Consider the following 27,881-nt stretch of genomic DNA (forward strand, 5'->3'; position numbering starts at 1 on the left):
GTCTTGAGAAACGTTTGTAAATGCATCCTTAAAGCATGGCGCTCCTGTGCAAAATGCTTAATAAACAGCAAGACACAGCGCAATGGTCAAAGACGTCTGTCTAACAGCGCAGACGGACAAAAATCTATTCTTTTTGAATGGCCCCTAACGCTATTCTTAGGCAGCCTTGCAAGTACTGATATTTTCTTCAGGAAATGCAAATTTAGTTAATATATCCATTTATTTAGTAATAGTTACACCTTTATTTGCATGTACATACTATTGTACAATTTCTAACAATGTTTTGGGGTCCAATGGGGTTCAGTTAAACTCTGTGAGATCAATAGTACCTGCTCTGGAAAGCCATCCATACTCTTCTGGCCTTTAGTCTGGATGAAGCAGCGGGCACTCTGTGGCCGGGGGCTGGTGGTGGTAATGGGCATAGGCAGAGGTGACTGGTACTGCTGAATAGATACCTTGTTGATGGCCCCCTCATACTGCTGGTCTCGTGCCGTCCGGTGGGCTGTGTTGGCTGAGGCCATCATCATAGTTTGTTGTTGATGGGAATTGTGAACGCCAGGCTGTGGGCAAACACCAGGCAATTATATGATAATGTAAAGTCAAGGTCATATAATTTTCATTCAAGCAAGTGCTTCTATATCAGTACTTGAAAAACAAAACCAGATGTATCAACTATACAGGACTGCTAATGACTTGCTGTTTTCACTATTAGATGTATTAATATAATTTTCACTTAAATTTTTCATAGCACTAAGTATGTCATGCTCATACTTTCATCAAAAGCAAAATTTCCCACAGTATTGAGTGACAACCTTAAGACATTCACTGACAGACTGAGGTTGCTAAGGAGACCAAGCAGGAACACAGTATTGTGAAAAAAATCACGACAGCAGGTAGTAATTAACCTTGGAATTTGAAAAAATTAACATGGCAATCATGATATAACAGAGATGTATATCTCACAGAGAATAGGTTGAGCCAAAGGAAACTAAAGAGTTGAGCATGACAGGGTTTAATACTTCTAGACGTGTGGGTGTCTTTCTAAAAAATGTATCGTGGAAACAATAAAAGTATAATGAGATCCAGACAAATGCAATGAATCACTTCAGATCAGCATGGCTTATAAAAGAAACAGGACCATTTTAGCAGTGAGAAAGTTTTACCATAATTGTTGACTATTTACCTTATTTATCTATGACCAGTTAAGACTTTTTACATTGTATTGTTCATTCAGTTTCCTGGACGGGATGTAAATGTAACATTTCTTGTTCTTGCACAGCTAAAAATAAAGAACTAATTAGAGCGCAACTATAGAGTTCCGGAAATAAACATTTAATTCTCCATAGACCTCCGATGAGCTTCAAGATTGTTAAGTGATGAAGATACAGTATATGCTTCTGTAAAAGCCACAAGTCAGTGTTATTTTTAAGCTTCATAAAAACATAATTTGAAAAAAATCAATCGGAATCAATGGAATCGATTGCTAAATTCCCAGTGAAGAACTACACAACCCATAATCCTGAGGAGAGATCCACCAATCATAAAAGTTGCACTTACCATGGACACAGAAATCACGCTAAAATAGATCACAGTGATGACCCACTCCCATTCAACATATTGTATATAAAGATGTAATTGAGTCTCTCTGTACTTTCCAATTACTTATATATTTGGATTTATCTAAATATTTTGTTTTTTATTACGTGTGCTATGACCAATCAGTGTCATCGGAAAAATACAAAACAATCGCTGTTATCAAAAAATCAACTATACCTTTTTCATGACGTTCATGTTCTCTGGTGGCACATCTCTTCGACCCAGTGAATATGGGGCCCACTGGCTAGTTGGGGAAACCACCTCTTGTCCATTATCTAAAATATTGCTCTGTTGTGAAGGTGTCTGTAATGATATAGTGCTGTCAGCAACTTGTGATGCAAGCAGTTTTCAGAACAGTGGTCTGAAATGATACTGCTATGTGCTTGTTTTTGTTTTTAAGACACTCCCTTAAAATTGTAATTATCAGCTGAAATTTTCAAGAGTGTCCTAGCCATTTTGTTTTCCACATAATGAAAGTAAATGAGGACTGCAGTGGTCCATATGAATTGTATGCTAAATTTCAAGTCCTCTGAAGTGATATGTGAGGAACAGATCGAAATGTTAGACATATTCACTGATCATCTTTCTTTCCATTGAGCTGTTAAATCGAGAACCGCTGCGACAGGATCATTGAATGTGTTGAACACGAGAATTGGATCAGTCTGATTTTTAAATGAATCTGTCAGATTGTGAACTGGATCAATCGATTCAATGAAAAGATTCAAAAGAGTCAAAGCATCATTTTAAATGTTTGATTGCAAGTTAAGTGTATATAAGAGGGAGGGAGAGATGCAACAAGAAGTAATTTCTAACCTGGTCTCATAGAACTATTTTACTATACCTCAATTTTTGTAAAATTATTTTTACATGACTCTTGTACAAATTACAGCAGCTTCTATGTGAAATAAACACTAGAGACACTACAACCAAGACTTTTCTTCACTTTCACACAAATCACGAGTAAAACGGCACATTATCAGTTCATAAACAATTATTTTTCGCTCTGTTCCTCACCGAATGCTATCTTATGACACTTTTACTATAGCACATGACTTGTAAGGCGATATATTTTAATGTTTGCATTACATAACCAACCACATTTATGAGTTTATTCAAGTGCGATCAAGTTGAACGATAGCTCATCTGGTAGAGTGTTGCACTTGTAACACGAAGGACCGGGATACAAGTCCAGAAGAGCATAAAGAGTCAGCAAGTGAGTCAAAAGTATCATTAGGTTTAGGGTAGGGAGGTAGGTTTTGTTGTTTAAAACTCGACAGAGTATTAACCTTAGAGCATCATATTTAACTTGCTTTTAGTGTGACTCAGTGGACATTTCAACTCAGAACTGCCATGATTTGTGAAATGAACCACGTAATGTCATTGGCAAACATTTTGCCACAGTCATGTAATTTGCATGAGATCAGGCTGGTAATTTCATAATTTGTCAGCATCTTTGTTGTCTGACAAAGAATGCCTTGTTCTGTGAGTTGAGTACAGAGGACAACTCTAGCGCAGACTAAACACAAAGACTGAGCACATACAACAGAAAACACCTAAATATGTTTTACATTACAGTGAGAGACAGTGTCTAGCCTGGAACTCAGAGCAGGTGAAGGGTTACATTTGTGGTTAACTGTGAAATGTGCTAGATGGCCTGCCTAAAGACCCCATGAAATCAGAAACTTCCTGTTTCAATAGGAAATATGTCAACACAGAAAAGTAAACTGTGCACATCATCCATTTCATGAGATCTTTAATTGCTTTTAGAGAGACTATTCTACTGTATATTAGCTGGCAAAATTATTATATTACCATTGTTTTAGAAGTTAAAGCAGAGGCTTTAAAAAGAGGGTCTTCAAGGAGAGATCTTTAAAATATATAAATGTTCATATAAATGTTACTTCTTCATGCTGAAACTGGGGCTGAAGTTGCTTCATACTCACATTTGGTAGAGGTAGCCACTGAGTTGTTTGGTTTTCATGCTTTGTGTTATTGTAAAAGTTTATTGTCATGCTTCTGCTGGCATGCGGTGCAGCATAGCCTCCAGAGTACAGCATGCCGAAGTTTACTGTGTTGTGCTTAAGGACAGCACTCTGATTGGAGGGAAACAACCACATGACATGAGTGAATGGGTGTGTCACACATAAAGGTCAAAGGTGGGGGGGGGGTACACTGCACTGCACCACACACACCGCTGTAACAGAGTGAGTAAGCTTGACAAACAGAACAACATTACTGCTAACATGACACATTAGAGATACACAGCAATTGCATTTGCATAATAGTCTCAACAGCAGAGTGCAAATGTGACAAAATTTTGTGAACAATGAAGTATGCTGTAGTATTGTGTTCCACAAACACAGAAAGAAAGGCTCACCACCTAACTGCACGTCACAAAACGTTGCATGTACTTAACTGTCTGAATCTCACGAAGAAATGTCCTGGTCATATTTCACCCCCAAATCCAAAGAATACATTTTGCATAATAAAACCTACAGCATGAAATCTATTTTTAGTACCATTAAGATTTCTTGCATTGTGACAACTATTTTCATGACAATTAAACACTTTCCCCCAAATCTCATTATCGAAATGCAATAATAATAATAAAAATAAAATAAAAAATCTCATTACTGTAATACAAATAAAAATCTCATTCTTATTTCTATAGTAGAGTAATGAAAATGATCCTGTTTGGACACAATGATTTGCATAACATAAATTAAATTCATTGAAGTAAACAGACCCTACCATCTGTGTGCCTCAGCATAAATCATTATTCATCAGACCAGGCTACATTTTTACAGTCTTCAACTGTCCAGATTTGGCGAGCTTATGCCCACTGCGGCCTCAGCTTTCTGTTCTTGGCTGACAGAGGTGGAACCCGATGTGGTCTTCTGCTGTTGTAGCCCATCTGCTTCAAGGTTTGACATGTTGTGCATTCTGAGATGCTATTCTGTTCACTACAATTCTACAGAGTGGTTATCTGAGTTACTGTAGCCTTTCTGTCAGCTTGAACCAGTCTGGCCATTCTCCGTTGACCTTTCTCATCAACAAGGCATTTCCATCCACAGAACATATATATATTACAGAAATAAGGACTGATATTTGAGAGGTGTGTGCTTGATTTTCAAGAAAATGCAAAATGTAAACAAAAAAAAAAACAAAAAAAATCTTAATGGTCCTAAAAAATAAATAAATAAAATAAATAAAAAAAAAAGCTTAATTTTCTTATTGCAATATAAATTAATTTTTGATATATATATATTTTTTATTTTGGGGTGAAATATGACCTGGACATTTCCTGAGAGTTTAATTGAAATTCACCCAACTGTTCATTTGGCTATACAATAATTAGTGTCATTTAGTATGTCCCTAATATTTAAAACAAACACAACAAGTTGTAGATATTGAAATAATACAGTAATATAGGCCTTTTTATTATAAAATCATATTAAGCGTATATTCTAATATTGCACTGAGGTATCAACTCATTACTGAGATCTCAATTATTACCAGTAAACATGAGAGTGATATAATTTATTTATTTGAAAAACTTTGGGGGTTATATCATTTTATATATCCAAGCTAACAAAGACTTTTGTAGAAGCTGTAAATCAGGCAAAGTTCTGTATATTCTTATAATCATGAGTCATAAAATTGTCAACAGAAATATAGCAACGTACGATCAAGCTTGCTTACTCACCCGGTCTAGCCTCTTTGCTTCTATGTGTCTAAGTAGTTGTTGTCTCCAATCTACTGGCATTTTGGAGCTTATGTCCTCTTGTTTTTGAGGAACAGGTCTCAACTTCATATCAGCTTCAGGGCTCTTCTCAGTGCATGCAATATGATTGTAATCTGAAGGCATTTTTTCCAGCAGTGCAGCCATGGTGGGTCGGGCAGACACTGGCCTTGCCTGAGATGCCCCATATGTCTCTGTGCTGTAGCTCCTTGCAGACAGGGGGCGGCGTTGCGTCAGACTCTTGGTGGGGTAACCCATGATGGGCTTTTTGGTCTCTTGATAAGATGAATAATCTTCTTCATACCTACCATTTCTTTTGTGGAACTGTGTGTCAGAAATGGTAGACAGGCTGTTCTGTTGTTCGAGCATGCTCTTGATCTGTTGTGGCCTGTTATAGTGCTCAGCTAGCTGGAGCTCCTGGTTCTCAGCTACTCTGCGGAATAATGCCATCTCTGTTGAACTTACCAGAGAATCAGCTCGCCGCAGGAATCCTGGCCTGGAACACTGGGGCTGGCCAGAGAGCTGGGAATTAACAGCATCATCAGTGACAGTGGATTGAGAAAATGAAAACATCTGTTCCATTGGTGAATAGCCCCGGTAGCCCCTTGGGCTTACAAGCTCCTTTGGCAACATCTTGCCAGGTTGGTTGACATATTCAGGGGTGTTGGGGAATGGCGGAGGAACTCTCCTCTCTCCTTTCATAAGATCCATGGCTCCTTGTGGGTTGAAGCTTTGGTCAAAATGGTAAACTTTCTTTGGGATGGCAGGCTTCTGCTGCTGAGAGCTTTTATTCAAACCGTAGCCATCCAGATCATCGTCCAGCATGGGAGCTGATTGGCTTCGGGACATGCTCTGTTCCAGAGGTAAAGGGAGGTCTGCTCTATCAACACTTCCCTGATTTTCTATGCTAGAACTGTAGTTGTCCAAGGGGATGCTGTAAACCTTGTAGGATCCAGTATCAATTTCATCTATGCTCTGTGATTTCTTAAATTTTGCTTTGACCTCCTTCATCATTGGCGAAAGTCTCTCAGAACTCTTGCTAACAACCAAAGTGCTTCCTTTGTTTGGTTCTTTTCCACCCTGAACATGTGAAAAAAGGTTGGGATGACCTCGTCCCATCCCTGAGTCTGTGGAATCAAGAAACCCCCAGTTTCTTGTTGATGGAAAAGTGCTGGGTAGTGCTCCTATCTCCTGTTCGAAGTCCTTGCGGTCAGGGTTGGGGCTGTTAGCTGGAGTAATTTCCAGCTTGGAAGGGAAAGCTGTCCTGTCCTCGAAGGGACTGGGAGTCCTCGTCCAGTTCTGCCAGGGGTTAGAGGGAGGAGGCACTTCAGTTTCAGGGGTGTTACGAACTGTGTGGAAAGTGTGTTGCGATTGGTCGAGCTCTAAGGGAACTCCCACGATGCGCTCTTGTCTCATGAGAGGCCTTCGCCCATGTGCTGTTGAGGCACTCCGGGGCTTGGAGCCCAGCATGGGGTTGCCAGCACTGCTGCTTGGGGTATTAAGAGGTGTCTCCTCTGCGACAAAACCTGTGTTATCGTAGTGGGGGGCATCGTTCCAGCTGTCGAAAGTGTCACTGAGTGGTCGCCTCTCACCTCGCTGCTGCAGCGTGCTTGAAGGTGGTGTTGCCCTCTGGCTCAGAAGGGGCTTGGTTTCAATGGGCTTTGGGAAAGACTGAGCCAGCCTGTTAAGATATCCAGATAAAATACATCTGAGATTTTATCCAGGCACTACATGGAAATAATCAAAGTTCACCAACTTAAAGGGATAATTCACCCAAAATTGAAAATTCTCTCATCATTTACTCACTCTCATGCCATCCCAGGTGTGTATGACTTTCTTTCTTCAGCTGAACACATTTGAAGAAAAGTAGAAAAATATCTCAGTAGGTCCTTAAAATGCAAGTGAATGGTGATTAGACCTTTGAAACTCCAAAAATCACAGACAGTCAGCATAAACCTCATCCATACGACTCCAGTGGTTAAATTAATGTCTTCTAAAGTGGTACAGTTCTTTTGTCTTTTGGTGTGACAAAGATCAGTATTTCAGTACTTTAACTATAAACTATCCCTTCCGGTCAGCAGCAGTATACTCATTTACGAGAGCACTGAGTTCACGCGGTCTCTCGTGTGATGAATTGTAGTTGGCATGTTATAGACATAATCTCATATTTTTCTCTTGGTTGAGACATCCAGGATAAGCACACAAATGCACCATTGTGAGTAAACAAACAGATTCAAATACAGATCTAAACCAAAACCAACGAAGCTTCTGTACAGCGTTCCTCCAACTCAGTTGTAAAAATTGCTGCTCTTCCGGGTGTGTCGCACATACGTCAGTTCTCACGTAAAAATGCCAACATGATTACGTCACACGCGCATACTGTTGCTGACCGGAAGCAATGCTTAATAGTTAAAAAGTACTTAAATATGAATCTTTTTTTACACCAAAAGTGGTCGTGTCACTTCAGAAGACATTTATTTAAGTGTTATATGGATGACGTTTATGCTGAATGTCTGATCTTTTTGGAGCTTCAAAAGTCTGATCACCATTCGCTTGCATTTTATGGATGTACTGAACTAAGATACAGTATTTTCAAATGTGTTCTGCTGAAGAAAGAAAGTCATACACACCTGGGATGGCATGAGGGTGAGTAAATGATTAGATGAATGAGATGAATTTTCATTTTTGGGTGAACTAACCCTTTAATTTAATACCATAAGTCAGTTCAAATTCGCTCATGTGCTTGTTGCTTGCTATTGCTATTTTTCATCCAAAGTGATTTACAATACACTAACTGTAGGCATAATGCCCCTTGAGTAACTTGAGAATAAGTACTTTGCTCAAGGGCACAATGGCAATATTGCAGGTTTGGGATATTAGTGGAATGTCATCCTTTGTGTAAACATTAAAAACAAATTCGGCTACCCAGAAAAAAATATCATTATACTTTGTGAAATAATATGTTACTATGAATGACCACCTTTTGCTGTTTGTATTATGTTTTATTTTAGCTGATGCAGAAGCAAACAAGTTTTGAATAATGCAATGTTGGGGACCAAATATTGCAAAACCTGTGCCTCCAACTCTCTCAATATACTATGTCTTCTAATTTGTATTTGAATAACATAAAGTGCTGAGAAGTAAGACAAGTCCTGTAATATCACAGTGGTAGACTGAACTGCAATGCTAATCAAACACATTTTCAATGTTTATAAAATTTTGCCCATTTAATACTTCTGCAAGGTTCTCAAAACAGATATCTCTCAAAGAGCTCTTCTGAACAGGATTATTTGAAGTTGTTGAGCAGTACTAATTTAATAAAACCTTTTCTGAGAGCAACATTTTCACTGCAGAAGGATTTTAACTCTAGTGCAGTTTTAAAGTTGCACTTTATTGATGATGATAGCAAGAGTCATACTGCTATCAATGACTTTTTTTTTTTGAATGAATTCATTTTAATATTTAAAGAAATGTAAAAAGCACCTTCAGTATAATAAAAAAGGTAATAACAACACCATGAATGGCGTACGAGACACCTCTGCATTCCCCTTTAATCAAATAAACTCTGATTAGATTTGCCTATCTAGAGCAGTCTTTACACTGCAATGGAAGCCCCACTTGAAGCAGCATAGTATACTGTTTAGTGGGGTCCAAAATTCTGAGACCACATTAAAAATATGGGATTACTTTTTTAATTTAAACCTGAAATTAAACAAAGTTTTGGGATGAGGATTTAGGAATTTTTAATCCCTAATCAAATGAAAGCAAATTTTTGACATAATACCCCAGTAAACATGATTTATTATAAAAATGAATCTGGACTATTGGCAGATATTAGTCTGATTATATCAAAACACTACTCTCGCAAATCAGTTTTGGGCCACCCAAAAGTCTTTAAGATGGACAACTAAACTAATGGATCAACTGTCATAACATACTGTATGAGTGGACAGATGGTCTATTAGTTTATATTAATAAATAGTGGCAGTGATGAAATTGTTGCCAACCTGTTGGTCCAGTGAGTCTGTGATGGGCCCTCTTTCCCAGAAGTTTGCAGATTACCGACATTTCCTGGTGGATTTGAGGAACCAGATGATCCCTGGGAAGGTGAGTAGTCGGAATAAGTGGCAGACGATCCACTGTTGTTCAAACAATGAATTTTCTCTGGCTCAGACTCATCGGTGGACTCTAAATGCATTTAAAAAACAAGGTTGGTGAGGATTCACTGTGTAAAATAAGGTAAAATAATTTAATTGCAAGAACAATAGGTCTATTTTTGTCACAGCATAAACCCCAATTCTTGTGTTTCACACAACAATTAATTATTCTGCAGTGTTCCCCAGTTCAAATGCACAATACAATGAACGGTACTACAGAACAACAGATTTTATCTTTAGTTAGAAACAGCAATAGAGAAATAGGGAATTTCTTGAAAAATATAAAAAATCCTTGAGGCAGCTAACATAAAAGTTAAATGATCTCTAATGCCAGTTAAGATTCTGAGCGAATAGAGCTGATAAACATAAGAACAAGTAAAAGACAATAATAAAATAAACCTAGAAAGATGAACTCTTGAGTGTAGGTTCAACTACCTTTTTTAGCTTATACTGTCTCACCAACCTTTCTTTTCCTTGCCCAGCAACACAACCTTTGGCTTGTACATAGGAGGCTCTACCAAAGTTGGCCTCATGTCAGAAATGCGGATATCATTAGGGGAGCCTCCCATGGAGTCCTGTAAAAAACAAGGATCAAATTCTCATTAAATTAAAAAACTACATAAAATGACTGAAAAACCAGGAACACTGGGGTGTGTTTTCCTGCAATCGAATTAAAATCTCTTATTTAAAAACCCAGTTTCTCAGGTCTAATCAGAGTACACAAACTGTTAGTATTAACAGTATTAAAAGTGACCATCATTTGTAATCTGATTTATGGTCACAAATCAAATAAATGTAAATAAAAATCATTTATTTTCAAATATCAAAATTGACAATTAAATCAATAAATGTTGATAATACAAACACTGTAGATGGTTGAAAAATCATCAATGTAGAATATAAGAAAATCTGTTTGCCTTATTGCATATTAGATAAAACTTTATTTGACAGGCTAACAGCTTTAAATTAACATAATTTTGTTTAAAAACATGTTTAGAAAGAATCAGAATAGCCAGAATGTACAGACATTTTTTTTTTTTAATGTAGAAAGGTTAAACCTGTAAAATGTAGCTAATATATAGGTTTTGTAAGGTTAAAGACTTACAGGGATGAATCACTCATCCGCATATTTTTCCATACTTTTTCCATCCCTTATTACATTACAGTGACAGTTATGTCACTGGCCCCAAATGACCTCCAGGTTCAACAAAACTAAAGCTGAGAAATATATTAGAACATTGTGTGATCTCACACCTCAACATCAAGTTGAGAGTCATCATTAGTAATATATAGACTGTTATGATTCACATGCCTTGTCCTGGCTTGTCTGGTCAAAACCACAGAAGCAAAACAGCAGCTTCCACCTCCCTCTCAGCTGCCTATGGCAAAACTCACACCTCTCAGACCTAACTATACATTAATAGCAGGCTGGCTCACACAACCGGCAACAGAGCAAGAGAGGACTCGCACATCAGACATACTGTAGTTCCTTTCCCATTCTCTGCCTTCATCTTTTCTCTCATCCTGTATTTTTTCTTCATTGCTCACTCACAACAGGTCTTTAAAACATCTTACTGTGTTCCTGTGGCTGTTTAAATTGGTGCGGCAAACTGATGCAAAAGCTGATGTATGTGCTGTTACGCTGAAAACTGAAGGACTGAGAGTTTGCAAATCTTTATTATTTTACTTTATTATGGGAAACAAACCCATACATGTATTTAACAAATGTTTCGCCCAGGAGCATAGCAACCATGATAACTTTATGACATACTCCCCACTCTACTGTTGTCACGATACCAAAATTTCAGTGGCTGGTACCGATACCAGTGAAATTTCACAGTTCTCGATACCAATTTCTATACCACAGCAAAAATATGCTAAATTGGTAATGTGCTATTGAACACACTCCTTTGTGCTATTTAAATTTTAATCTAAAGAGAATGTAAATTGTAAATTGTCAATGTAAATTAACCTTCACCTAAATAATAAATGAAAAGATATGCATGTTTCCTTCAAGTGTTTCTCAATTAAGCATGCATTGCTTAAGTGTTTTTAAGAAAGGCCCTACTGAAATATGTTTAATTTTTTCCTTTTTTAAATTATTTTTCCAGAATTACATGTTTTAAAGTTTAATTTAATTTCATAATCAAAATGGTGTCTAATCAAATTAATTCTTGCAACTTTTAAAAACTTTTAACAAGTAAAAAATAGACAATTTCTTTTCAACATACCACTGCATTTTTTAACAAACTTTTATTCAGTACAAATGGACTCTTGCAAGTGATATATTGCTTAATTTTTATTACCATCATTATTATTATTCATTATTCGTTAATCATTAGGGGCCAAGCACCAAAGGTGCGTAGGCACCTATTGTTTCTGGTAGTGTTCTTTTTATTAGTGGTTCAAGCCCGAAGGTGGCGCTACAGTGATCAAAGCAAACACATTTGCCCATAACTTATGTCACAGATTCAAATGCCTTACATCATTCTGTGGCTGAAGAAAAGAAAAATGGCTAATGGATTTTATTTCCGTCATGAAAATGTTTTTTGCAATTTGCAATTTTATGTAAAACATACTTTTGCGAACTAGTCTTAGGCTATTTTGATCGATCGTAACCAAACCAGTGCAGAAATATTAGTTGGAGTCCCAATATCAATAATTATAAAAAAAAAAATTTAACTTCAAATCAGCATGACCAAGCCCATCCAAAATGTCCATAGTATGTGGGCCAATTTTACTTAAATGGCTATAATTTTTGAAAGGAAATAGCTATCTTCAACAAACTTGACATACTAATGTAGGGGATCATTCTGAGGACACACAAAAACATTTGGCTGCAATTGGCCACTTTGGTGGCGCTATATTTGAACAAACATGAAAATGGCTCTTTCTATGAGACCGTTGCCCCGATTGACTTGAAATTTTTAATTGGTTGCCATGGTGGATGGCGTGAAGCCTCCACACGCACTATGTCTCCATAGCAACGCACTCAACAAGCCACATGATAAGATGCGTGGGTTAACGGTCTAAGATGCGGAGACAAATGGGATTCGTCCTCTGCCACCCAGACTGATGTGAATCACTACATGACCACAAGGACTTAAAAGCACACTGGATATTGGGCATTCCAAGCTGAAAAAAAAAAAAAAAAAAGAACTATGCTGTAAATTAAATCGTTGTTTTAGCATCATCAATTATTTTAAAATCCTACTTTTGCAAACTAGTCAGAGGTTTTTCATCAGATCAAAATGAAACCGGTTTAAAAAGATTCTTTGGAGTCCCTAAATCAATAATTATCAAAAACATGTTGAACTTCATGTTTTGCATGTCTATAACAGACCAATGAAATCTTGTGGGCGGAGCCTAAAACACATAAGGCTATAACTCCTGAATGCAATGAGCAATCTCAACCACACTTGAGACAAATGTTAAGGGTATCAAAGTAAAGACACATAATACATTTGCCTTGGATTGGCTACTAGGTGGCACTATAATAATAATTTAAAATCTACAAATGGCTCTAACTATGGAACTTGTCGTCCGAATGACCAAATTTTGCATGCTGTGTCTTTGCTCAAGGTGCCAACAAGGTCTATGAGGACATCTGCATATCTTGAGAAAACATGGCTACCATTGACCAATCAGGTTTTAGCAGCTTTTAAGGCAGATTGGAACAAAATGGGGTGGGCCTATTTGTCTGTTGGTCTTGAGGCAAAGAGGTCTGTGCAAAATTTAAAGAAAAAAAAAACAGCCACAGGGTGGTGCTATCACATTTTACAAGTCAAGTCATTTTTATTTGTATAGTGCTTTTCATAAAACACATCATTTCAGAAAATCATGCTTTAACAGAAAATGAAACTGTAATATCTATAAAGTCTTAATCATTGTGTAGTTTGATTAAATATGATTGTAAATTGTGTATAAAAATAAATAATTAAATCAATACTGGTATTTAGAACCCCAGTGAGCAAGCTGAAGGCAACTGTGACAAGGAACACAAAACTCCATAAGGGAGAAACCAGGCTCACTGTGGGGGCCTGTTCCCCTCTGGCATGTTTACATGCATGTAAATTGTTGAATACTGTACGGTTTGTCACAAACGTACATATTGTTTATATCATATGATACATCTCCTCTTTCTAAACAACAATTGGTGTAAATAAAATAATTCATTAAATATTTGAGTTTTATTGAAAAGCCTACTTTTGTGAACCTGATGTTTATGAACTTAATGACATTTTTTCACTGTTTTTGGTGATATCTGACAACAAGCACATATGTAATTGATTTATTTATTAATAATTAAACTGCTTCTTTGGCTTGAACCCCGATAATTGCTGCTTGCAGCTATATTTATTATTATTATTATTCTGTATACGTTTCCTATGGCAGCCCATAGGACAGTTTGTGGGAAAGTTATGAAATTTTGCACACAGGTAGAGGACAGTCTGAAGTGATACCAAAGCAATTTGGAGTCTTTATCTCAAACCCTCTAGCGCCACCAACAGTTAAAAGTTTCACTCATGTTTATGCTAATAACATTTGAACTGTAAGTCCTAGAGACAAAAGACTTTTTTTCCCCTGATTCCTGAGCTCATGCCGATCGATAACATAGCATGGTTTCAATTTCTGCCTGACGAGATTTTCCAAACCTCCTGTTGGCCATAATTAATTTAATTGAAAACATAGTTTTTCAAGCTCCTCCTAAAAGGTTTGTCAGATTTTCTCCAAATTTAGCTCATATCATCTTTAGACCATGCCAAAAAAAATGTGCTCAATGATTTTTAAAAGACCAAACCGTTCTCAAATAACTCGAAGAAATTTGACGATGAACACTCTAAATCAATTGTTGGCCTATATCTCTGCAATGCTTTAGCGTATTCAGACCAAACTTGGTGAGTGTTATGACAACCATGACCTGAAGGTACCTGAGCAGTTTCGGCACAGTGCCACCAACTGGTTACCAGATGCAAAAAATAAATGGCGATTTTTACTTATAACTTCTGAATGGTTTGTCCTAAAATCACGAAACTGGAATGTTTGATTCTGTGGGATATACCACATCGAATGATACCAATTTTGCCTATGTCGGCCATTTTGGGTGTCTTTTTCCTTGTTGTCATTTTCACTCATTCCACTAAATTTACTCAAATTCATAAAATTACTCTATAGCATTGCCTCTTTAAATAATTCACTCTTACTCACAAACTTGCATGTTGATTCAGTCTGATAAATCGTTCAACTGAATGAATGGAATCACTCAGGGCTGTATTAACCAAAAGCATTTTTAGCCCAAGTTGCTCGTAAAGACCATTGGTGCCTATGATGAACTTACACTAACAATGCTTTTGGGAAACACAGCCCAGAACAATTAATAAATCTGACTCACTGCACTGCATTTCTTTACTCTCAGTCATCACTGAATCCAAAATAACAAATGTTCGGTATGCTATCTCCTTAACTGGCACTCCCCTTTTTTAGCATTTACCAGAAAATTACATTTTCAAATTTAAATGGTTGTTACTCTTGAATGCTTGTGACTAGAGACCTAATTTTGGTAAAGTAAAATAAGTTATAAAATGCCAAATTTCTAAGAATTATTGTAGATGCAGTATCAAATGTGGCCACAAGATGACATCAAAGCTCCATTGTTCCAAGAGTGACATACACAGATTTAAATGCCTGTCATTCTGAAATGCCTGGGTCTACAGACCTAATTATGGACTCTTTTTAAAGATTACACTTGGGAGATTACTGTGCAAGTGAAATCAGTTATTTATGTTAATTCTGAAAAAAGTTATAGAAGTTTAAGTTTATTGAAATGAAAATGCAATGCACTAAACTTATATTTCATTTATTAAAAATATCTAAAAAATATATGTGGCACCCAACAAAATTACAGAAACTTGAAGCCATACATCAATCAAAGTTGTCCCAAATTTATCAAACATTTACTAGGCACTGTACCAAAAGTGGCCACAGGATGAAATCAGAACTCCATTGGTGCAAGAGTGAAAAGTAATTTCAGAATTTTTTTGAAAAACTAATTTCAGAAACACCACTCAAACCACATATGAGGACACACTATTTTATTGCAAAGCATTATATAAAATTAATTACAGATTATAATTATTATAATTATATTTATAATGCATGGTTACAGTGTTAAGTTTTGTTAGCAGTGGAAGCCAGTAATTATTCACATTTCTAACAATCATATCATATTTTTCTGCCATTAATTATATAATAGTTTGTTTACACCACTAATTAAAATAATAAATGATCCAAAGAGCCCATTCATTCATACTGATCAGTGCCTGTGCATTTAGCTTTAGCCCTATAGCTGCTATGAGTCCAAACACAGAATATGCGCTCCTGCCGGTTTGGCATTTATTCCTCCTCAAAGCTGCGTGGAACTTACTCCAAAGTACTAAAATTTAGCTAGATTGTACTGTTTTTGCATAGATCCATTGAAAGAAGCAGCCAAAATGTTAGATTTCGGCTCCGATCGGTCATCAGAAACAGAAGACTGCTCAGAGCGTAATGGTTACAAGTGGGTAGTAACACATTTACTCCTTTACATTTACTTGTGTAACTTTTTGGAAAATATTTGCTTTTATAGTAGGTTTAAAAGTGGGTACTTTTTTCTCTCACTCAAGTAAATTTTGTTTGAATTTTTGTACTTTTACTTCGTTACAATGGACAGCGTTCCTGTCATTACATTACTGGGTTTAATTTTAATTAATGTGTAATTTATTGAGAGATTATTGAATGGGACTTTTACGACAGCGGAAGTTCACACAGCTGCACGCGCTGTCACAGAGTGTCACTCAAGCTGAGTCCATCACTGCTGCAGCATCACGCTCTTCTAACTAAGTTAAACACTTTCTTCGCTCTGCACAGTAAAAAAGAATAGTTTAGTCATGCAATGCTTTCATTTAACACTAAGACAAGCGGATATTTCAAGATGAAAATTGCAGCTCCAAATTAAGGCAGCACGCTGAGGTAAGTTTTGGCACTAAAGATAACACAGGCTTTTCTGTGACATGGTGATGGTCATTTTCAGGGTGATTCTATAAATATGGGCTCTCATGACATCAGTTTTTAAGTGTACATTTTTAAATCTGCCGCAATATATCAGTGTGCTTTGTCCCGCATTCCGCATGTCATAAGCAGTATTTACACATTTACCCCTCTCCCTCACGGGGATACTGGAAACTACTGCAGCTACTTCGGGCAGATTAACTGTATAAATCCATGTAAACATCCACGTTAAGTGTAAATGCCTTTTGCTCTGCCGATCACGTTATTGACAACTGGAGAGCAAACAGACAGCATTTCTGTGCGTGGTGCCCTACACAGGCTTTGTACTTTGCGTTTAGGAAGCAGCGGTACTGCTGTACAGAACTAATGATCTAAATTCTTTCAACACTGAAAACTGTAACTACACTAAACTAACAACTAAAAGCTATGAAATAGAGAAAGTAGGCATTAATAAAACATGATCTTGCTTTGGTTTATATTTCCCTGTGGGACATTGTTCACGTTTTCACTGTAATAATTACTAGAAAGGTTTCCAAACCTCTCTTCTTTTTGACAAATTCATCCAGATCTGACAAGAGCCCTTAAAGGGATAGTTCACACAAAAATTAAAATTACCTTATTATTTACTCACCCTTATGCCATTCCAGATGTGTATGACTTCCTTTCTTCTGCAGAACACAAATGAATAATTTTAGAAGAATTTCTCAGCTCTTTTGGTCCATACAATTCAAGTGAATGGGTGCCAAAATTTTAAAGCTAAAAAAAAATTACATAAGTTAGCATAAAAGTAATCCATAAGACTCCAGTGGTTAAATCCATATCTTCAGAAGTGATGTTATATGAGAATGTGTGGATGAGAAACAGATCACTTTCACATTCTTCTTCTTGTGTTTTTGGTGATTCACATTCTTCTCTGCATGTCGCCCCCTGCTGGGCTGGGAGAAGAACTTCTAGCAAAAAATTACTACATTTACATTACATTTTATGCATTTGACAGACACTTTTATCCAAAGCGACTTACAGTGCACTTATTACAGGGACAATCCCCCCGAAGCGACTTGGAGTTAAGTGTCTTGCTCAAGGACACTATGGTGGTGCCTGTGGGGATCAAACCAGCAACCTTTTGATTACCAGTTATGTGCTTTAGTCCACTACACCACCACCACTCTGTATATGACTTTAATATTGATCTGTTTCTCACCCACACCTTTCATATCACTTCTGAAGATATGTATTTAACCACTGGAGTCGTATGGATTACTTTTATGGTGCCTGCATTTGTTTTTTGGAGCATAAAAATCTTGGCACCCATTCACTTGCACTGTACTGACCTACAGAGCTGAATATTCTTCTAAAAATCTTAATTTGTGTTCTGCAGAAGAAAGGAAGTCATACACATCTGGGATGGCATGAGGGTGAGTAAATGACGAGAATTTTCCTTTTTGGGTGAACTGCCCCTTTAAAGTGATAGCTCCACCATAATTTAATATTCCGTCATCATTTCCCTACTCTCGTGTTATTCCAAACCCGTGTGACCTTCTGTATTCTGTGGAACCCAAAAGATGTTAGACAGAATGTTAGGGACTGACAGTCTCAGTCACCATTCACTTTCAAAATATAGAGGAAAAAAACACATTCACTGAAAGTAAATGGTGACCAAGGCATTCTGTCTACAATCTCCTTATTGTGTTGCATGGAAGAAAGAAAGTCATAGGGTTTGGAACAACATGATGGTGAATGATGACAGAATTTCCATTATTAATAATAATAATAATAATAACAATTCTGTAATACATGTTAAATGTGTATTATGTAAAGGAATGTAGGGAGTTAACATCAATTATGTAATTTGTGAAAGTAACGAGTTACTCACTACTTGAGTACTCTTTAATTGGATACTTTCTTACTCTAACTAAAGTAATTAATTATGTTAGCAATTTTATTTGAGTAATTATTTTTTAAAGTAATTGTACTTTTACTTGAATACAGTTTTTGGCAACTCTACCCACCTCTGGTTATTGTGGCCTTAGGTTCTCTATCCAAACAAACACTAGGATGACGTCATTGTTCTGGAATGAGCAAGGCTAACCCCTGTAACCATAGAAACATCATACCAATGGCAACATGACCTGTCAATCAAATCTTGACTAGCGATCCAATGGCTGGATCTATTCACTGAAACAACCAATGCGCATTTTGGAGAGGCCATGGTGCCTTTGATCTGGTTTGACTGAAAGCTCGCCTGTGAATCACAGAGAGACATGTGGGTGGGCTCAAACAACGTGGAAGTTTCACCAGAATAGCGGAGACCTGAAGACCTCGATGCTGATTGATAAAATACGTTTTATAATCAATATTTTATTGATAATAGACATTTTAATTTACGTGATGATGCAAGCAAATGATGATCAGTCGGTTTTTTCTTCAATTTTCACTGTTTTGGATAAATTGTCAAGTCTACTTTCAATCGTGGACATTTACCATGGATTGTATGCTTGAATTTCCTGTCATCATCTGATCGGATCAAAACCAGAAGATATAAAAGATAAGTAATACCGCTCACACGTTGCATGTTTTAAAATCCACTCTTTCAGTATTTTAATGCATTACTGCAATAATGTCATTCAGATCACAATAGTGAGCATATTTAGAAGCTAGAGACTTGTAGCTTTCAAATTATATAAGGTTTGTCAAGATTAAAGTCGGAAATGAAGGTAATATAGTCCAATAAACATAAAAGTCTATATGGGACGATGCCAGTTAACGGGCTAAACTAGCTCTTCAGTATACTTACTGTCTGATTGTTCATATGACAATTAAAGAAGAAAACATTTGCAACATTTTGTAAGGAATTTATTTCAATTTTAATTTATTGTATTTAATGTTTTATCAATTTTATTATGAAATGAAAAAAAGAGTTCACATCTGTGTGTGTATTTTGATAAAATAATTGAAATATTATAAGATGTATCATGCTGCATCAAGACCTATTTTGTAATCAAATCATAATGATGTTTCTATAAATGCTAATAACTAATAATATATTATTAGTTGATAATTTTAGTCTGTTGTCATTGATAGACTCCTTGGCTGATGCCAAGAGCAATGTATATTACATTACAAGTGATTCTATTCATTGCTTTTCAAGCAGTTTGCCTGAAATTTTCACAAAAATGCTATTTTCACTCATTTTTGCCATTCCTGTGCTTGGCCCCAGTAATTGCTGCTTACAGCTATATTTACTATACAGTTGTAATGTACATGTAATTTCAGGCGTCTAGCTTTTATTTTGATTTATGCTTTTATTTTGATGTGAGCCTTTATTTTGAAGTGTTTTTGACTGAAGTTTCACTTCTTCTTCTTAAGAATAAACAGTATGATACATGGCCCAGTGTGATTGTTTCAGCGCAAATGCTGTGATTTAATTCTATAAATATATAATCTACATGTGCTTGGCGCTTGACAGTGGATTAGTGCTCTGTTTAGTCATCTCATACAGCTAGAATGATTCTCAATGTCTGTAGAGTTTCCAGTGTATGAGCGGTCTGCTTCACACATTAATTTAAAGCAAGCAGCTCGAATGCAGACTAAGACTGCAGCCTTTCGTGGTTTAATAATCACTCTTGGACATATCACGATTGAGTAATTGTGCATTTCAGTATAAAAGGAGTAACAGAGCACATGCTCAAATAAGTGTGTGAGCATTTGAAAGCATTTGTGTGTCAGTCAGACAGTGTGAGGGTACTGAATTAAGTCGGTGCTCGGTCCTACCGGTACAGTAGAAACACTGGTATCATTACATCTTTTTTATTTTAGAACTGACTTGGTACCGAAGTATTGGTACTTCTGACAACACTACCCCACACTTTTAATTTTCTAATTATGGATAGCCACTTAAAATGTAGACTTTAACACCAAGCAGAAGCCTATGCAAACTGGTAGTGTCACCATTCACCAGTGGACTTGACGAATGTGTAAGCGATAATCCTAGTCATCAATGTCTGGTTTTCAGCAAATCAGTTAGGAATGGGCAAACATCATGTGATGTAATTAATATTAATGAGTGAAGCTAAAAAATGTTATGCTTTTATGCAAAGTTCTATATTGTGCCCCCTCGCATTTTTCAAGTCGTTCCAATGCCCCTGTTCACCCACAATGGGGGTGTCTGAGAAAATCCATTGAATTTGCTTTGAAGGCAGTTGAAATGAGCCACCCCATATGTTTAGCTTATTTTTTGCTGTCTGATCTCTGAGCCACTTACTATGAGGCAGAAACAGGAAGAGGAAGTTACGGCAAGGCTTGTATTCTCTGGCTGTTGCGGCTTGGGAACGACGCGATGTAAAGAAATCTAAGCAAAACAAACATACATACATATATACAAACAAACAAACAAAAATGGACTCTCATGGTCTAGAAAGAAAAGAATGTGTAAGAAACATGAGGTTTATGCCACTGGTACTCCCAAGGTCCCGATAACTCTGATAATAATAGTGTTATAATTTTGCTCCACAATTTGACCATGGGGGAGGCAGTGTGAGGCCAAGCTGTGATGGACACAATACACCATGCACTTGTGTGCTATTCTATACAAAGAGCTACTGCAAGCAGAGAAAAGCCTGGCATCAATGAATGAGTATGAATGTCGCTGTGTTTGCATTAGCCCTTGAGATTTATTGTAGTTTACTGAAACATCTCCAATTAATTTCACTCAGTCTTACCATTCTCAAATTTAATGAATATATTAGGAACCTTTAATGGATCCTCAGAGTGTTCTTGACATTTCAGACTGACCTTTCCTCTGTTTACTGAAAGATTTTCAACTGTATTCAGGATATAAGCCTGAAATTAGCTTGAGTGGGAAAGTCTACAGATGCATGACAATTTAAAAAATGCTGCTGGCCTAGCTCCTTTTCTTAAAGGAATTGTACACATAAAAAAAAAAGAATCTCTCATAATTTATTCACCCTAATGTGATTTCAAACATGCCATGTCATTTTAATAATGTACTGGTCGCTCTTTTCCATGCAATTACAATGAATGAGTAGTGGAGATTTCAAGCTTTTTGAATTCATTATAAATGCATGGAAAAGAGTGACTACTAGGCCTATGGTGTTCAAAATTTCTCCTTTTCTGTTCTACGAAAGAAAGAAAGTCATATGGGTTTGAAATGACACGAGTAAATAAGGACAGAATTTTCATTTGTGGTTGAACTATTCCTTTAAGTCACCCTGATTCTAAAAGTCATTGATTGACTTATAATATCAAAATATATCTCTGTAAATCCAACTATTCTACCACACAACACTTATTTCAAGGGATAAACATTGAGCAAATAATACTTGGACATTTTATTAGTGAGTTACCATAGAGGTAAACATACTGCAAGGTTACTGTGACATTCATTACTGATTGCACTAGCTCTGCTCTAATATTCATTGGCATATTTCATCGTTATCTTGTGTCCTAAACAACCACACTGCAGCTCTGGCTGTTGGGGAGGGGAATTGCTGGCTGTGAGAGATGAAACATTTCCATTGATCTCCCCAGGTCCAGCTAACCTTTAACAAATGCTCCCACCACTATATAACACTCTCCATTCATTCAAGAAATGGAAATATACAACCCAGACAACAAGGATGCAAAAATAATTTATCTTTTAAAATTACTCACTTTAGAATTCACAAATGTGTGTTTCATCTACAAAGTCTTATAGTGGCATTATAACTGGTATGAAAGGTTAGGGGGAGCATAGAATAAGATGCAACCTCAAGACATTACTGTAAAAGGACAAAGCTATGTTGTTTTCTAGTGTAAGGCATTCTTGATGTAAAAGAGAAAACTTGTCATACTTCTGAGCTCTCAGTCAGATCCTCTTTGTCTTTGCGTTTTGGGATGTCAATGGCTGAGTTGAGGATGGCACCTTGTTCAGACATTGGTGGTTTAGAGAAGTCTTTGACCTCTCGCTCTGTCACCTGGAAAGAACATAGACTAAGCTAAAAGTATCTTGTGGTTCAGTGAGGAATAAACTGTGATTACAAGGTGATATAATATAATATAACTGTATTTCACTCTGCACCCAAATTACAGAGACACTGACATATGAAGCCAGGTAGGCTCTTTGATGAAAAAGATGAAGCATTACCTCCTTTGGAGCCATTGGCCACTTGGGCTCATACTTGTCTTGGCTGTGAAGCTCCATATTGGTCCCAGAGGAACATTTTTCAGTGTTGAGGGGGTGAGTGGTTTTACCCACCAGGTTCTGCACTGACTTCACCATGTTCTTCAGGTCCTCTGGGTAAGGGGTGGGATACCGCTTGAGATTAATCTCAACCTGCAGAGAAAGAGAACAGGATTTAGTCCATTAGGGCGCCTACACACTAGAGAAAGCTCTGACAGCCTTTGATGGATAGGAATGCTTAAGGTCCGTTTTTAGAGATTGGGAAAGAGACGGGAAAGTTTGAAATCAAGCAGGAATACAGAGACTTAGATTTTCAAAAGCACAGCTGTCCAACCTCTCTAAAATTATCTTTGAACAACAAATGCTTACGTCAGCAAAAGTTACAATGTTCTTGGTCGAATGAAAGAGCGTAACTTTCACAAACCCTCGCATTTTTTCTCTACATATTTGCAATGCATCACCCCCATTGAAATCACTAGATTCATGACAATCTTTAACGCAGTGTAAACTCTAGGATGTAGACAATCTTAGGCAGCAATAAGATCTGCTCTGATGCCTAAAGTTCAGGGTTAGAAATTAATGGAGGCTTAAGATAAAAATGCCACTGAAAGTGACAAAAATGCCTCCAGAAAATACCCACATGTTTATTTTTTTTAATTTGCAACATCTAATATATTTATTAAGATTTTAATTCTAGGTGTAGTTATACAAAAAAATAATAATAAATAAATAAAATGTTTAAGTAATGGCCTATCTATTCTGATTATGTTGATTGATTAAATATTATTGTATTTGTACATTTAAATGTTATAAATATTGATTAAATTACATACAATTTAATTGTGGCAGTTCTGAGCACTATATAGCGAAGGATGCAGCAGACCTCCGCAATCTGGCACACTTTACCTGGACTGTACAGCTTCGCTCCACTACTGTGATCCAGACACATGAATCATCTCTTAATTTAACATGCCGAAATTGTGCTTGACTACACCGTGCATCTGGATATATGCCAGGTTATAATGCTTTTATCCATTAGTTGGCCATTATTTAATGAATTACTACTGCCATAATTGATAGAAAATCTACATAAACATCTCTTTCCAATACAATTTAGTTTACCGCCTGCTTTCCTCGGGCGGTAATAGTGCGACATGTATTGTGTCGGGCAAGCACAGAGTTTTGTGAATTAATTGCAATCTGTTATTAGCCTAATTTACAAAGAAAGGAGGCATGTTTGGGCAGAAATGAATGACAATGACATAATTTAAATACTTAAGACAAAGCGCCTTTTCAGCATTAATTTTGCCTGCTTAAACTTGATTGCGGGTGGTTAGTGAATAACATGGAGGTTTTTGTGTTGAAATACAACACGTAAAAGTGGCACAATTGTTTAGTGAATTCGAAACCACTGTGTTTTTATATGGTTAATAAAAAACATGCCATTATAAAGGTAAAGAAATACCCCTGAAAATCAACTCCAGGAGTCAAATATTGACCCTTAATAAAAAGGGTTAATTTCTGACACTGCTAAAGGTAGATTTTCATTTATCCCAGCCAACCAGATGCAACACTGAAGCCGACAAAAAATATTCCTGGCAAAAGTACGTTTTTCACAAATTGTAGATTTGGTTAATAGTGGTAAATATATTTATTAAATTATAAAAGTATAAGTATAAAGTATAAGTATAAAATCAGTTCAAATAATGCCAAAGCAATCTGTATTGTTTAAAACCTTTGAAATCTGTTTACTAAGTTTTTAAATTTCATAATATTCATTCATTTTAAATGCTTCACATTTATTTTGAATTTATAATATGTACACTATTTAAAGATTACTCTTTTGCACTTTTGAGTGCAGTTGATATTTAAGATGCCTAATTAAGCAAATGAAGCTCAAATGGGAATACGTATGAGTGTAGGTGTATATGAGCATATGTTTGTGAGTGTGGCATGCCCTGGGGACCTTCACTTTTCCTGAGTTGTCTTCCTCCTCCTTCTTATCCTCAAACTCAAATGCCACAGTCATCCTCTGCTGTCTCTGTTCCTCCCAGAGGGTGGGATTAAAGCTGTCACTGTCAGACTGGTAATCTGTAGCGTGGAAAACACACATCCATCCAAACTTTTAATCCAGTATTACGTAAAAAAGCAATCAGAAAAGAAAAGAGAAATGGTTGGGATTTTTTTCTTACCCTCGTCGTGTCGGGGCTGCTGAGGAAACATGTAGTTGGTAAGAACTCTCTGTTTGGTCTCAGGATGAGCCTCGGTTTGGAGGGGGATAAGGGCCTTGGACTGAAACAGAAAAAGAGACTGTTGAAAACAAATGCAACCACCAAAGTACCAAATTTATGACTTTGCTGGAAATAAGCAGCGGACATCGAAAAATAATTTCCTAATTATTATTTTTGGAATGATGCATCATAAAAAAAGAAAAAATTACTTGAGAAGCAAAATTTCACATGATACTACAGTTTGTTTTGAGAGAATACATTTTGAAATAAAGTGGCAAAAAACAAAATTTATCAAGGTTTATGCTTAAAACGAGAAAAAAACTATTTGTCAATGGGGTAAGATAAATAAACTAAATTCCAGATATATTTACTGAAAACAAGTCTTATTCTCTTACACAGTTTTGTTCATCAAGTAAACTTATCTTGTTTTAAGGATACTGAAATATTATGACCATTTCATCACCAAATTTGACAAACAGGTAAATAGAGTGTATGGGCAAGACTGTATTTAAAGAAGAGTTCCTGGTAACAACCTGATTGTCAGATAACCAGAGTGCAGCAAGATCTTTCAATTTAGTGAAAGTGAAGGGAAGATTTTTTAACCTAAAGAAGAAAATAAACAATTAGTCCATAATTCAAAACATCAAAACAAGAGAAAAAGCCAAATGAGACTGTTGGGGAGAGTTAATCTGCAGCAGTTAAAATGTTGTGCAGACCTGAGGTGTTTCTGTCCACTTAAGATAGCCAATTAACTCAGGTACTCTAATGGCTACTGCATTTAGTCTTGTTTAAGTTTAATTACTCTTTTTCCAGGTAATCGTAGTCAGTGCATCTACATAGCTCATAAAGAACTTCTTAATTAGCATGTAGGCAGGCTGGGCACTTTCTAATGCCATGCCCCATTACTGTGTCATTAGGGAAAATAATAAACACTGCTTTACATAAACTGACCAGGACTGTTCATCAACTGTATAAAAGGTACTTTCTACAGCTTTGAGCAGAATTTTCATATGTCTCATATTTTATTCATTAAACAATATTGAAGAGATCATGTATTGGTGCAATGAATGCCTGTTGCTACATGTGTGCAGAGGGTGTAAAATGAAAGAACAACAGGAACATCAGGTGTTACCTATTGTCGCTCAGATTGAGAACACGTAGCTTTGTCATCTGTCCAATTTCATCAGGCAGAAACTCCAGTTTATTGGAGCGTAAGGACATGACCGTGACATTCCTGCAGTTTCCAATCTGCAGCACAGGACAGGATATGATAGATCTGGTAAGGTGCAATTTTGTCAGATTTTTTGTTGGATATCAGCATTCTCTCTGTCAGGCAAAATGACTCTTGTCAGTACAGCGAGTGGGGTGAGTGAAGGTCAGCAGGACATTACCAAGCATTTGGTGGTACAGACTTTGACTGTGCTGTATTCTTAAACTGTGGTACATGGAGTGCTCCCAGCTGGTATGCAACATGACTCTAAGTTTACGATACTGAAAATACTGAAGGTGCACACAGTAATTTGATTATATGTTGCACTGACACCTAGCGGAGTAGATGAAACATCATGCAAAAACAGAAGTTCTCAGATATCGTTGCCATTGTAAAAATGCGCTACTTGGAGTCAGCCATGATTAATTAATTCCGCAAGTTAAAATGTTAAATTACAGGGGTTTATTGAGATCCGCAAGTAAACGGATGATCAGACTTAAATGGTCTGATTTGATCAGAGTTGGTACTTGGCCTGCAAAGTTTGAGAACCACCAATCTATTTCAATGCACAGCACTAGCATCCCAATTATTGTGAAGATAGTGATGAAACCACAGTAATCAGCCTTGAAGCCTGCAGAGGAGTGATGGACACCTCTGTGTAGGTTTTGACTGAGAAGCTAACAGGGCCCTACAGGGTAAAATTGTTGAGTATAGACAGCCGGAGAAGAACTTCAGTAATATTTACAAACACAATACAGACATCCACATACTGTATCCACTTAAGTCTGCTTCAGTATATCCATCCTCTATATGTATCAATGATTATGGGTTGTTGGCTGAGATTCTATTTCTAATCCTTGCTGAAAAAGTCATCTTACACCTATTTTGGCTAAAGATGGGCAATGTTGGTCTATTACTGGCACAAGCTGGTAATTGTAGCAGGTATATCAGCTCGGCCAGTGTAGCCAGGTTGGGTGACCAGCCAAAACCATCATAGAGCAGCCAAACCAGCCAAACATATAGAGGATGTTGCTTTAATTTTAATTATTAATTCCTCTAAATGCAACCAAGAGAGTAGGTCACTTATACTCACCTCCCTGGGCAGCTCAGCCAAGAAGTTCTCATCGGCAGCAAATGTCCGAAGATTGTGCAGGTAGCCAATGGTGGGAGGCAGCGATTCCAATTCATTACAGCTACAGTCAAACTCCTCTAAAAGTGATAAACTGGCAGATGTGAGAGAAAGTAGGTGAGGAGTGTGCAATTACACAAGATTCCTATTGAAAGCCTATGTTAAAAACAATTCATGAGGTGATAATATTTATGTATACCTTATGTGAGTGAAAAAAGACTAAATTTCATCTATTATAATGAATAAGCTAAATAAACATTCTATTACACACATTAGGGATGCATCGACATGAACATTTTTGGACGATACTGACACCGATTTTGACAAAAAAAAACTATAGGCCGATACCGATATTTGCCACACACCTTCTTTTGTCATCAGATCACTGTTTTACTTAGGAATTATGCTTTAAAAATGTACAAAGAGGTACAAAAGCTTTTTTTTCTTTTTTTGTTCTAACAAATAAATAAATACTGTATATTTCTATTGAACATGGATTGGATCTGTTGAACACATGACAGGCCAACATTTTAAAGACAGCCAACAATGAAAGATAAATAGAAGATAAACGTTTATTTAAAAGAAAAAAAA

The 27,881-nt window shown here is 36.6% G+C and overlaps 1 protein-coding gene across 20 annotated transcripts in view; it reads right to left on the reverse strand.

Annotated features, from left to right (window-relative positions):
- Positions 1-27,881, reverse strand: part of LOC127449388 (leucine-rich repeat-containing protein 7-like) — a 191,177-nt gene that overhangs the window by 3,668 nt on the left and 159,628 nt on the right. For 9 of the 20 annotated variants that reach the window (XM_051712762.1, XM_051712773.1, XM_051712760.1 and 6 more), the window contains 14 exons: positions 27,255-27,384; positions 26,084-26,199; positions 25,485-25,554; positions 24,913-25,012; positions 24,687-24,811; positions 22,685-22,873; positions 22,392-22,514; positions 20,804-20,890; positions 9,959-10,070; positions 9,346-9,526; positions 5,303-7,019; positions 3,540-3,689; positions 1,774-1,899; positions 330-560 (listed from right to left, as the gene is read on the reverse strand). In XM_051712762.1, coding sequence (XP_051568722.1) covers positions 330-560; positions 1,774-1,899; positions 3,540-3,689; positions 5,303-7,019; positions 9,346-9,526; positions 9,959-10,070; positions 20,804-20,890; positions 22,392-22,514; positions 22,685-22,873; positions 24,687-24,811; positions 24,913-25,012; positions 25,485-25,554; positions 26,084-26,199; positions 27,255-27,384 — 3,457 coding nt within the window. The remainder of the gene's footprint in view (positions 1-329; positions 561-1,773; positions 1,900-3,539; positions 3,690-5,302; positions 7,020-9,345; positions 9,527-9,958; positions 10,071-20,803; positions 20,891-22,391; positions 22,515-22,684; positions 22,874-24,686; positions 24,812-24,912; positions 25,013-25,484; positions 25,555-26,083; positions 26,200-27,254; positions 27,385-27,881) is intronic. The other 11 variants (XM_051712777.1, XM_051712761.1, XM_051712759.1 and 8 more) reach the window with 4 other exon arrangements.

The sequence above is a fragment of the Myxocyprinus asiaticus genome, chromosome 12 (genome assembly GCF_019703515.2).
Source record: "Myxocyprinus asiaticus isolate MX2 ecotype Aquarium Trade chromosome 12, UBuf_Myxa_2, whole genome shotgun sequence".
Classification (NCBI taxonomy): domain Eukaryota; kingdom Metazoa; phylum Chordata; class Actinopteri; order Cypriniformes; family Catostomidae; genus Myxocyprinus; species Myxocyprinus asiaticus.